Genomic DNA, 10482 nt, shown 5'->3' with positions numbered 1-10482 from the left:
GGACCAGGGGCACCCCCGGGCCCTCGGGGCCACCCGGGATGGGCCGGGATTACCGCGCGTCCCGCCGGGGGGGGTCCTGGCACTGGGATGTGGGTGATGGAACGGGGATTTGGGTGATGGAACTGGGATTTGGGTGATGGAACTGGGATGTGGGTGATGGAACTGGGATTTGGGTGATGGAACTGGGATTTGGGTGATGATGGAGCTGGGATTTGGGTCCTGGCACTGGGATTTGGGTGATGAAACTGGGATTTGGGTCCTGGCACTGGGATTTGGGGCCTGGCACTGGGATTTGCAGCCTGGCATTGGGATTTGGGTGATGATGGAGCTGGGATTTGGGTCCTGGCACCGGGATTTGGGTCCTGGCACTGGGATTTGGGTCCTGGCACCGGGATTTGGGTCCTGGCACTGGGATTTGGGTCCTGGCACCGGGATTTGGGTCCTGGCACTGGGATTTGGGTCCTGGCACTGGGATTTGGGTGGTGGAACTGAGATTTGGTTTTATTCCTCATTATGCTGCTCTGCTTTGGTTGGTAATAAATTAAATTAATTTAATCAAAGTGGAGTCTGGTTTGTGTGGGCCAGCTTCGGTGGGTCCCTGGCGTTTGCCCAGGGCTATCCCAGGGCGGGGCCGGGGGCAGACACGCGGATGTGATTAATTACCGATATCACCGATCGATACGCGCGCGGCCGTGCGGGCTGGCGCCGCCGGGACTCGAACCCGCGGCCCCGCCGCTCCCGCGAGGCCGCGCCCGCGGAACCGCGCGCCGCGCACGGCCCGCCCCCCTCCCAACGCCGCCCTGTCATTGGTCAACAATCTGCCAGTCAAAGGGAATACGGGCGCGGATTGGTCGATTAAAGGGGCGTGCCCGCGGGGGCGTGGCAGCGGGCGGGTTTCCTGCGGGCGCCTTTGCGCTGACCCCGGCATGGTGGGCACGGAGCGGGCCGGGACCGAGCGGGGGGACCGGGGGGACCGGGGGGAGCGGGAGGGACCGGGATGGACCGGGGATGGACCGGAGGGAGCGGGATGGACCGGGATGGACCGGGGGTTCTGAGCGCGGGGGACCGGCATGGACCAGGGGGAGCGGGAGGGACCGGGGCTGGACCGGGATGGACCGGGGGGGACCGGGGGTTCTGAGCGGGGGGGACCGGCATGGACCGGGAGGAGCGGGAGGGACCGGGGATGGACCGGGTTGGACCGGGGGGGACCGGGGCTGAACCGGGGGTTCTGAGCAGGGGGGACCGGGATGGACCGGGGGATGGACCGGGGGTTCTGAGCGGGGCTGGACCGGAGCACGACCCGGGGGGGACCGGGGCCGGACCGGGGATGGACCAGGATGGACCGGGGATGGACCGGGATGGACCGGGGCTGAACCGGGGGTTCTGAGCGGGGGGGACCGAGGGGACCGGGATGGACCGGGGCACGACCGGGGCTGGACCGGGATGGACCGGGGGGGACCGGAGCTGGACCGGGGGTTCTGAGCGGGGGGACCGGGGCTGGACCGGGGCAGGACCGGGGGTTCTGAGCGGGGGGTGCATGGCCAGGCTGCCTGGGGAGTCCCAAGGTTCGGCACGGCCGGGGGGTCCCGGGGTGACCATGGCCAGGGGGTCCCTGCCCGGGGGTCGCTGCCCGGGGGTCCCGGGGGTCCCTGCAGTGCCACCCTGGGGACAGTCCGTGCCGGAGGGTCCCTGCCCGGGGGCTTCACATCCGGGCTGTCCCGGCCAGTGTCACCCCTGGGTGTCCCCAGCAGGGACGGAGCCGGCTCAGCCTCCACGCCCGGCTCTGCGGGGGGTGTCCCCCCGTCCCCCCAGCCCCGGTGACCCCCGGGTGTCCCCGGCAGGCGGTGATGGGGGTGCAGGTGGTGGTCACCCTGCTGGCCGCCAGCCTGATGCAGAAGATGGCCCCGCACTGCTCCTTCGCCCGCTGGCTGCTCTGCAACGGCAGGTACGGCTCTGCCCCGTGCCCGGCGGGTCCTGGGGACGTCCAGCGCCTGTCACCCCCCTGTCACCCCCTGTCCCCTGCACCTGTCACCCGCCTGTCACCCCCCTGTCACCCCCTGTCCCTGCCCCTGTCACCCCCCTGTCCCCACCCCTGTCCCTCCTGTCCTCGCAACCTGTACAGGTACAAGTACCTGTCACCCCCCCTGTCCCCCTGCCTGTCACCCCCCTGTCCCCCCCCCGTCCCCCCTGTCCCCGCAGCCTGTGCAGGTACAAGCACCTGTCACCCTCCCTGTCCCCACACCTGTCACCCCCTCCTGTCCCCACACCTGTCACCCCCCCTGTGTCCACAGCCTGTACAGGTACAAACACCTGTCACCTCCCTGTCCCTGCACCTGTCCCCACCCCTGTCCCCCCACGTGTCCCCGCAGCCTGTACAGGTACAAGCACCTGTCACCCCACCTGTCACCCCCTGTCCCCCCTGTCCCCGCAGCCTGTACAGGTACAAGCACCTGTCACCCCCCTGTCACCCCCTGTCCCCCCCTGTCCCCGCAGCCTGTACAGGTACAAACACCTGTCACCCCCCCTGTCACCCCCTGTCCCCACACCTGTCCCCCCTGTCCCCGCAGCCTGTACAGGTACAAGCACCCCTCGGACGAGGAGCTGTGCGCCCTGGCCGGGAAGCAGCGCCCCAAGAGCAGGAGGGACAGGTCAGCATCAGCCCGGGGGGGGCCGGGACACGCTTGGGCTTGCCGGCCCCTGTGAGCTGGTAGCCTTTCTCCCAGGGGCTGCTGGACGCCCAGGGTGTCACGGGGCACGCCGGGAGGTTTCTCAGGAGTCCTCTGCCCCTCTCGAGATAGTCTCGGCAGCAGAGTGCCTGTGCTGGAGCCTCACTGCTGGTGGCATTTCTGCTGAGCCAGTCTCTGCTCTCACCCACTCTTACGTCACTGCTTGGGTGACGGGGACGGGGACAGGGAGCGGGGAGGGAGCGCTGGGGACCCCGGTCAGGGGGGTCACACCACTCCCAGGGGTCACTCCACACTCACTGGTCACTCCTCACTCATTGGTCACTCCACACTCGTAGTGGTCACTCCTCACTCCCAGGGGTCACTCCTCACTCCCAGGACCCCCAAACACGTGCCGGGCACGGCACAGGACGCTGTTTCTGTGTGACAATAACAGCACAAGAAACTTTGCAGCCTCAGGCGCTGCCCTGTCGCTTCCCCCGGCTTGACTGGCAGCTCTTTCCAGTAAAAGAGGCTTCGGGGAGGTTTTCTGTAAGACAAACACCAAAACAATTTCATCTTTGCCACACATGAACACGTTCGCCATGCCATGAGTTTCCTCTGCACAGACAATCCTCGTCCTCGGGCGGCAGCCTGGGCCGTGCCCGGCACGTGTTTGGGGGTCCTTTTCTTTCTGGGCCTTTGCTGCCAGCGTTAGCCTCCGACCCCGGTGTCTCAGGACACGGTGAATTCGTTCCTCGTGTCGCTGAACACGGCAGGGTGGGGTTACTTGCCCCAGCCATTCCAAAATTGATGGCGAGCTGGTTAAAAGTTAATTTACAAAATCGCTGAGTGCCACCAGGTGACACAAGCAAAAACGACGCACCACAGCCTTGGTCACCCTTGGATGAAGAGACTCATTTATTTTCTGACCCCAATCTTTTATAGTTCTCAAAAGGTGCCAGTGGATTGGAGGGTGAACGTGCCACCCCTCCAACGACACTGGACAAACTACCTGTGCATCAAATTTCTCTGCCTCTATGAAAAAATGCAAAACAATAGGTTGTTTACAGAAAGTTGTGTGGGGAGAGTTCTCCACAAGAATGTCGACTCAGAAGGCTTTAGAAAACTCTTAAAAATCAGGGCGACAGCTAAGCAGCGCTACAGGGTTAACCCTTGCTGGGCCCGGGGTGGGGGTGACCCAAGGGAGGATCCAGCCCCTGGTTCTCCCCGCAGGAGGGCGAACGGGGCGGCAGAGGACAGAGCGCTCTCGGTGCCCCGCGACATCGACCTGCAGCTGGACACCAGCCCCATCACGGCCCTGGACGCGCTGGGTAACGCCCCGTGCCCCCCCAGGGGACGTCCCGGGGGCGGCTGCGGGGGCGTCCCCGGCGCGGTGACGCGTCCCCGCGTGTCCCCAGTGCTGCGCCACTTCCTGGAGTACCAGTGGTTCGTGGATTTCGCCGTCTACGCCGGCGCCGTGTACGTCTTCAGCGAGGGCTACTTCTGCCTGGTCAGCCCCTCCAGGGAGACCAACCTCGGCGTCCTCTGGTGCCTGCTCACCGTCGTCTTCTCCGTGTATCCTCAGTTTTTTGAGGCGCCAGGCGGGAGGGGGAACCCCCCCCCCCCCACCCTGCCGTTGTTTTTCCTCCCAGCTGAGGCGTAAATCTGAATTTTTGGGGTTATTTACGGCCAATTCTGCAGGTGCCCCGCAGAGGAGGTGGCGGTGGCTTCATGGTGGAGGTGTTTAGGGGGTGAGCAGAGGGGTCTCGGTGGGTTTGGGGGGGTCCCCCGGTGTCCCCCAGTTTCCTTGACAGCCGTCCCCAACTCCGCAGCAAGGTTTTCTTCATGGTGATGCGTCACTATTTCCGCTCGGAGGAGGGCGGGGAGCGCTCCGTGTGCCTCACCTCCGCCTTCTTCTTCCTCCTCCTCGCCATGGTGGCCCTGGTGGTCCGTGAGGACTACCTGGAGTTCGGCCTCGAGGCCGGTGGGTGACGGGGACGGGGACAGGGAGCGGGGAGGGGGCGCTGGGGACCCCGGTCAGGGGGGTCACACCACTCCCAGGGGTCACTCCTCACTCCCAGGGGTCACTCCCCACTCATTGGTCACTCCTCACTCGTAGTGGTCACTCCACACTCGTGGTGGTCACTCCTCACTTATTGGTCACTCCTCACTCATTGGTCACTCCTCACTCGTAGTGGTCACTCCACACTCGTAGTGGTCACTCCTCACTCATTGATCACTCCTCACTCATTGGTCACTCCTCACTTGTGGTGGTCACTCCTCACTCATTGCTCACTCCACACTCATGGTGGTCACTCCACACTTATGGTGGTCACTCCACACTCATGGTGGTCACTCCACACTTATGGTGGTCACTCCTCACTCATTGGTCACTCCACGCTCGTAGTGGTCACTCCTCACTCCCAGTGGTCAAACCCCACTCATTGGTCCCTTCCTACTCTTAGGGGTCACTCCCAACTCCTGGGGGTCACTCCCTACTCATTGGTCACTCCTCACTCCCCCACTGGTCACTCCCACTGGTCACTCCCGCACTGGTCACTCCCAGTGGTCACTCCCTCACTGGTCACTCCCGCACTGGTCACTCCCAGTGGTCACTCCCCCACTGGTCACTCCCGCACTGGTCACTCCCGCAGGCCTGGCCGGAGTCTCCACTAACCTGGAGCCCATCCTGAAGCCGCGGGGCTGGGAGTGGACGTGAGTCGGTGATGGGGGGCCCAAACCCCTTTTTGGGGAGATTTCTGGGGAGTTTGGGCCGGGGGACAACGGCCCCCGCCGCTGTCCCCTCTGTGTCCCCAGGCTGCCGCTGGCCAGGCTGGCCTTCAAGCTGGGGCTGGTGGCCCTGTGCTCCTTCCTGGGGGCCTGCCTCACCTTCCCGGGGCTGCGCCTGGCCCAGACGCACCTGGACGCCCTCAGCATGGCCGAGGACAAGCCCCTGACCCAGTTGGGTGACACCTGGGGACACCTGGGGACACCTGGGGGGAGCAGTGGGGAACACCTGGGGACAAGGGGGGACACCTGGGGACAACGGGGGGACACCTGGGGGGGACACCTGGGGACAATGGGGGGACAATGGGGGGACATCTGGGCATAGCTGGGGACAGCGGGGGGCACCTGGGGACAGTGGGGGACACCTGGAGAGGGAGGGAGGGCTCGGTGCCGGGACCCCCCAGCTCTGGGGGAGGTTTGGGGTGGGAGGGGAGGGGGCTGTGGGGTCGGTGACACACACTGGGGTCTCTGTGGGGTCGGTGACAGTCCCTGGCAGGGTCCTGCTGCACGTGGGGGCTCTGTGGGGTCTCTGTGGGGTCGGTGACAGTCCCTGGCAGGGTCCTGCTGCACGTGGGCTTCGTGGCTCCCGTGCTGGTGGTGCTGATGTGGGTCCGGCCCCTGTCCCGGGATTTCCTGCTCCAGGCCCCGCTGGGCCAGCAGACGGTGCAGATGTGAGTGGCACAGCTGGGGGGACATCCCCCGGTGACCCCGTGTGACCCCTGTGACAGTGTCCCCACAATCACCCCTTGTGACACCCAATATCCCTCAATATCCCTCAATGTCCCCCAATAGCCCCTCAATGACCCCTGTGACCTCCCCCAATGTCCCCCTGTGACCCTCTGTGTCCCCCATGTCCCCTATGGATCAGTGGTCCTGTCCCCAGCCCTGTCCCCTGTGTCCCCATGTCCCCGTGTCCCCTGTGGATCAGGGCTCCTGTCCCCAGCCCTGTCCCCTGTCCCCTGTGTATCAGGGTTTCTGTCCCCAGCCCAGTGCCAGCCCAGTGTCCCCTGTGGATCAGGGCTCCTGTCCCAGCCTGGTGCCAGCCCCCGTGTCCCCTGTCCCCTATGGATCAGGGTTTCTGTCCCCAGCCCTGTCCCCTGTGTCCCCATGTCCCCCTGTCCCCAGTGGATCGGGGCTCCTGTCCCAGCCCCGTGCCAGCCCCGTGTCCCCTGTGCCCTGGCAGCCTCTCGGACTCGTCCTTTGACACGCTGCGGCTCTGGGCCATCGTGGCGCTGTCGCTGCTGCGCCTGCTGGGGACGCGCCACCACCTGCAGGCGTACCTGGGGCTGGCGCAGCGCTGGGTGCGCGCCATGCGCAGGGAGGCGGGGCGCATCCCGGCCCGCGAGATCCAGCAGAAGGTCGGCACCGGCACCGGGATGGGGACTGGGATGGGGATGGGGACCAGGACCGGGATGGGGAGTGGGACCGGGATGGAGAGTGGGACCGGCACCGGGACTGGGACCGGGATGGGGAGTGGGACCGGCACCGGCACCGGGATGGGGATGGGGACTGGGACTGGCACCGGCACCGGGACCGGCATCGGGACCAGCATCGGGATGGGGATGGGGACCAGGACCGGGATGGGGACTGGGACCGGGACCGGGATGGGGACTGGGACGGGCACCGGGACCGGGATGGGGATGGGGACCAGGACCGGGATGGGGAGTGGGACCGGCACCGGCACAGGGACCGGGATAGGGACTGGGACTGGCACCGGGACCGGCACCAGCACCGGGATGGGGGTGGGGACCAGGACCGGGATGGGGACTGGGACCGGGACCGGGATGGGGACTGGGACCAGCACCGGGACTGGGATGGGGACTGGGACCGGGACCAGGATGGGGAGTGGGACCAGCACCGGGACCGGGACTGGGGCCAGGACCAGGATCGGGGTCAGGACTGGGATTGGGGCCGGGGTTGGGGTCAGGATTGGGATTGGGATCAGGATCAGGACTGGGATTGCAATTGGGGCATGGGTCCTGGGATTCCTGCTGGGGATTCCCGAATTCCCGGTGAGGATTCCGGAATTCCCGCTGAGCATTCCCAGGTTCCCGCAGATCTCCAGGATTTACTGCTACGTGTCCGTGGTGAGCCTGCAGTACCTGGGGCCCGTGATCCTCATGCTGCACTGCGCCCTGCTGCTCAAGACCCTGGGTGAGGAGGGGCTCCGGGGCTTTGGGGGCTTTGGGGTGGCCGGGAGGAGCCTGGGGGAGGTCACTGGTACCCGAATTGTCCCCGGCTGTCACAGCCCCCAGCTCAGGACGTCCCACAGTTCTGTCCCGTGGTTCTGTTCTGATTTGCAGTGGGGACAAACTCGGTGCTGGGACTCTGCCACCAGTAGGGCAGGGGCATGGGGACATGCCAGACCTGTCCCCTGTGTCCCACAGGGACCCCCAGACCTGTCCCCTGTCCCACAGGGACCCGCCCAGACCTGTCCCCTTTGTCCCTGAAGGATCCCCCCCAGAGCTGTCCCACAGGGACCCCCAGACCTGTCCCCTTTGTCCCTGAAGGATCCCCCCCAGAGCTGTCCCACAGGGACCCCAAAACCTGTCCCCTTTGTCCCTGAAGGATCCCCCCCAGAGCTGTCCCACATGGACCCCCGGACCTGTCCCCTGTGTCCCTCAGAGACCCCCCCAGAGCTGACCCCTGTGTCCCACAGGTCACCACTCCTGGGGGCTGTACCCCGAGTCCCCCGCCGTGTCCCCAGCAGCGCCGGTGGCCGCGCCACGGCCCGAGGGTGACGCGGGCGGGGACGTGCACATGGTGGTGCAGGAGATCTCGGGGGTCCTGGGCTGCATCTTCACCCCCCCCTTCTTCCGAGGACTCTTCTCCTTCCTCACCTGGTGGGTGGCCGCCTGCCAGGTGGTCACCAGCCTCTTCGGCCTCTACTTCCACCAGTACCTGGCAGCGTCCTGACTGGGAGGGACTGGGAGGGACTGGGAGGGACTGGGTGCTGCCGGTCCCTCGCTGCTGCCTTGTCTGGGTGTCCCACTTTGAGGACACACGCGGGGACGTCGGTGCCACCAGGACGGGTTTTGTGTCACCGCTGTGCCTGCCCCTCGTGGGGACGCCCCAGCGCTGCCTTTTCCTGGAGGGCAGCGGCTCCTGGCGTGCTGGGGACACCGTGGGGACCTCCAGGAGTGGCACGTGGAGCGGCCAGCAGAGATTTCGGGGCGTTCTCAGCTGAGCCAGAGGGGTTTTTGTAGGGGGTTTTTGTAGGGTCTCTGCACCTCGGCGTCACCCCCCCGGGCTCCGTGTGACCCCTCAGGCCCAGCAGCCTCGATGGCTGCTTCACAATAAACAAGTGACACCAGCGTCGTTGTCACCCGAAAGCTGCTCTCGGTGTCCCCAAGCCCCGCCTCGAGCAGGTCCCACGGTGCTGCTTGAAGCACCACCCGGCAGGAGCAGACCTCAGCGCCGCTGTCCCTGTCCCTGGGGTCACCCGGGGCTGGTGGCACTGGGGGGGTGGGGACAGGGCCGGGGTCCCTGTGAGCCGGGCTGTCCCACGGGGTGGGTGCTGCTGCAGCTGCGTGAAACGGGATTAGCAGGTCTGGGCTGCTGGGAGAAAGGGACGGGGGCTCTGATCCTATTTGATAGCCTTGTAATGGCCTTAATTCCCTCTCGCCGAGGGCCGGGAGGAGGCAGCGGCGCTGGGCCCGGGGTTAACTGGGCTAATCCAGCTCCTCCTCCTCCTCCTCCTCCTCCTCCTCCTCCTCCTCCTCCTCCTCCTCCTCCTCCTCCTGCTGCTGCTGCTTCCCGGGAATCCTCGCCGTGGATGTTTGAAAAAAAAAAAAAAATTAAAATAAAAGAGAGGGAAATTCCCATTTTACAAGTGAGGAATCCAAAGCCCAGCCCAATGGGAGATGAGGAGTCCAAAGCCCAGCCCAGCCCAGCCTAGCAGGAAACGGGGAACCCAAAGCCCAGCCCAGCAGGGAATGGGGAACCCAAAGCCCAGCCCAGCGAGAAATGGGGAACCCAAAGCCCAGCCCAGCAAGGAATGGGGAACCCAAAGCCCAGCCTAGCAGGAAATGGGGAACCCAAAGCCCAGCCCAGCAGGAAATGGGGAACCCAAAGCCCAGCCCAGCAGGAGATGAGGAACCCAAAGCCCAGCCCAGCGCAGCGGGGATTTGGGCGCTGCCCCACAGAAGGGTGGGAAGGCGCGGGCCCGCAGGGTTCCCGCAGGGTTCCCGCAGGGTTTGGGGGGCACGGGGGTGTCCCCGCGGCGCTGGCGCTGCCCCACCGGCCCGTTTGTCGCCTGTCGCCGAGGGGCGGCCGGGCCGTTGCTAGGGCCGGGTTGCGGCGGAGGCAGACACGCAGACGGAGCCTCCCCGGGGAGCTGCCCAGACGGGTGACCCGGCCCGGCGGCGACAGTGACAGATCGCGCAGGCGGCAGCGCGGACACGGCCGCGGGCAGCGAGGGGCCGCTCCCAGCCCTGCTCCCCCGGCCGCGGCTGCCGGGATTCGGGATTTGGGGGTGCCAGCCCCGGGCGGGGAGAGGGGCACGCGTGGCGCCGGGAGGTTTCCTTCTTCCAGGGGATCCGGTTCGGATCCGGGAGATCCCGGGGGGATCTCACAGCTGGAGTGGGGGGCTCGTCCTGGCAGGGAGGGGTGTGGGGAATCCTTTTCCCATTTCCACCCCAAATGGGATCCCTTTTCCATCCCATTTCCACCCCAAATGGGATCCCTGGCAGGGAGGGATACAGGGAATCCTTTCCCCATTTCCACCCCAAATGGGATCCGTGGCAGGGAATCCTTTCCCACCCCATTTCCATCCCAAATGGGATCCCTGGCAGGGAGGGTGTGAGGAATCCTTTTCCATCCCCAAATGGGATCCCTGGCAGGGAGGGTGTGAGGAATCCTTTTCCATCCCATTTTCATCCCAAATGAGATCCCTGACAGGGAGGGATGTGGGGAATCCTTTCCCCATTCCCACCCCAAATGGGATCCCTGGCAGGGTTTGTGAGGGGATTTTTGAGGGGTTTTCTGGGGGGTTGTGAGGGTTTTCTTGAGGGTTTTGTGGGGTTGTGAG

The 10482-nt window shown here is 65.7% G+C and overlaps 1 protein-coding gene across 2 annotated transcripts; it reads left to right on the top strand.

Moving 5' to 3' along the window:
- Nucleotides 1–866: 866 nt before the first annotated feature.
- On the top strand, nucleotides 867–8767 carry TMEM161A (transmembrane protein 161A). Of its 2 annotated transcripts, XM_053999429.1 has the most exons (12): nucleotides 867–929; nucleotides 1842–1945; nucleotides 2568–2648; nucleotides 3900–3997; nucleotides 4085–4241; nucleotides 4499–4650; nucleotides 5321–5381; nucleotides 5484–5627; nucleotides 6011–6124; nucleotides 6637–6811; nucleotides 7511–7607; nucleotides 8113–8767. In XM_053999429.1, exons 1-12 carry the CDS (start codon nucleotides 927–929, stop codon nucleotides 8367–8369), a joined length of 1443 nt encoding a protein of 480 aa, XP_053855404.1. In that variant the 5' UTR covers nucleotides 867–926; the 3' UTR covers nucleotides 8370–8767. The 2 variants fall into 2 exon arrangements, with proteins under 2 accessions (XP_053855404.1, XP_053855405.1); XM_053999430.1 differs by lacking the exons at nucleotides 6011–6124; nucleotides 6637–6811 and having other exon boundaries at nucleotides 7501–7607.
- The last annotated feature ends 1715 nt before the right edge of the window (nucleotides 8768–10482 follow it).

This window comes from Vidua macroura, chromosome 26 (genome assembly GCF_024509145.1).
Source record: "Vidua macroura isolate BioBank_ID:100142 chromosome 26, ASM2450914v1, whole genome shotgun sequence".
Lineage (NCBI taxonomy): Eukaryota > Metazoa > Chordata > Aves > Passeriformes > Viduidae > Vidua > Vidua macroura.
Note: the sequence above shows the minus strand (reverse complement) of the source record. Positions and strands in the feature narration are given on the sequence as shown.

Excerpts from the sequence above, each read along its gene's own strand:
- TMEM161A (XM_053999429.1), top strand. Across the intron at positions 2,649-3,899 it reads CCCAAGAGCAGGAGGGACAG|GAGGGCGAACGGGGCGGCAG; the intron begins GTCAGCATCAGC and ends TTCTCCCCGCAG. Across the intron at positions 4,242-4,498 it reads CTCACCGTCGTCTTCTCCGT|CAAGGTTTTCTTCATGGTGA; the intron begins GTATCCTCAGTT and ends CCAACTCCGCAG.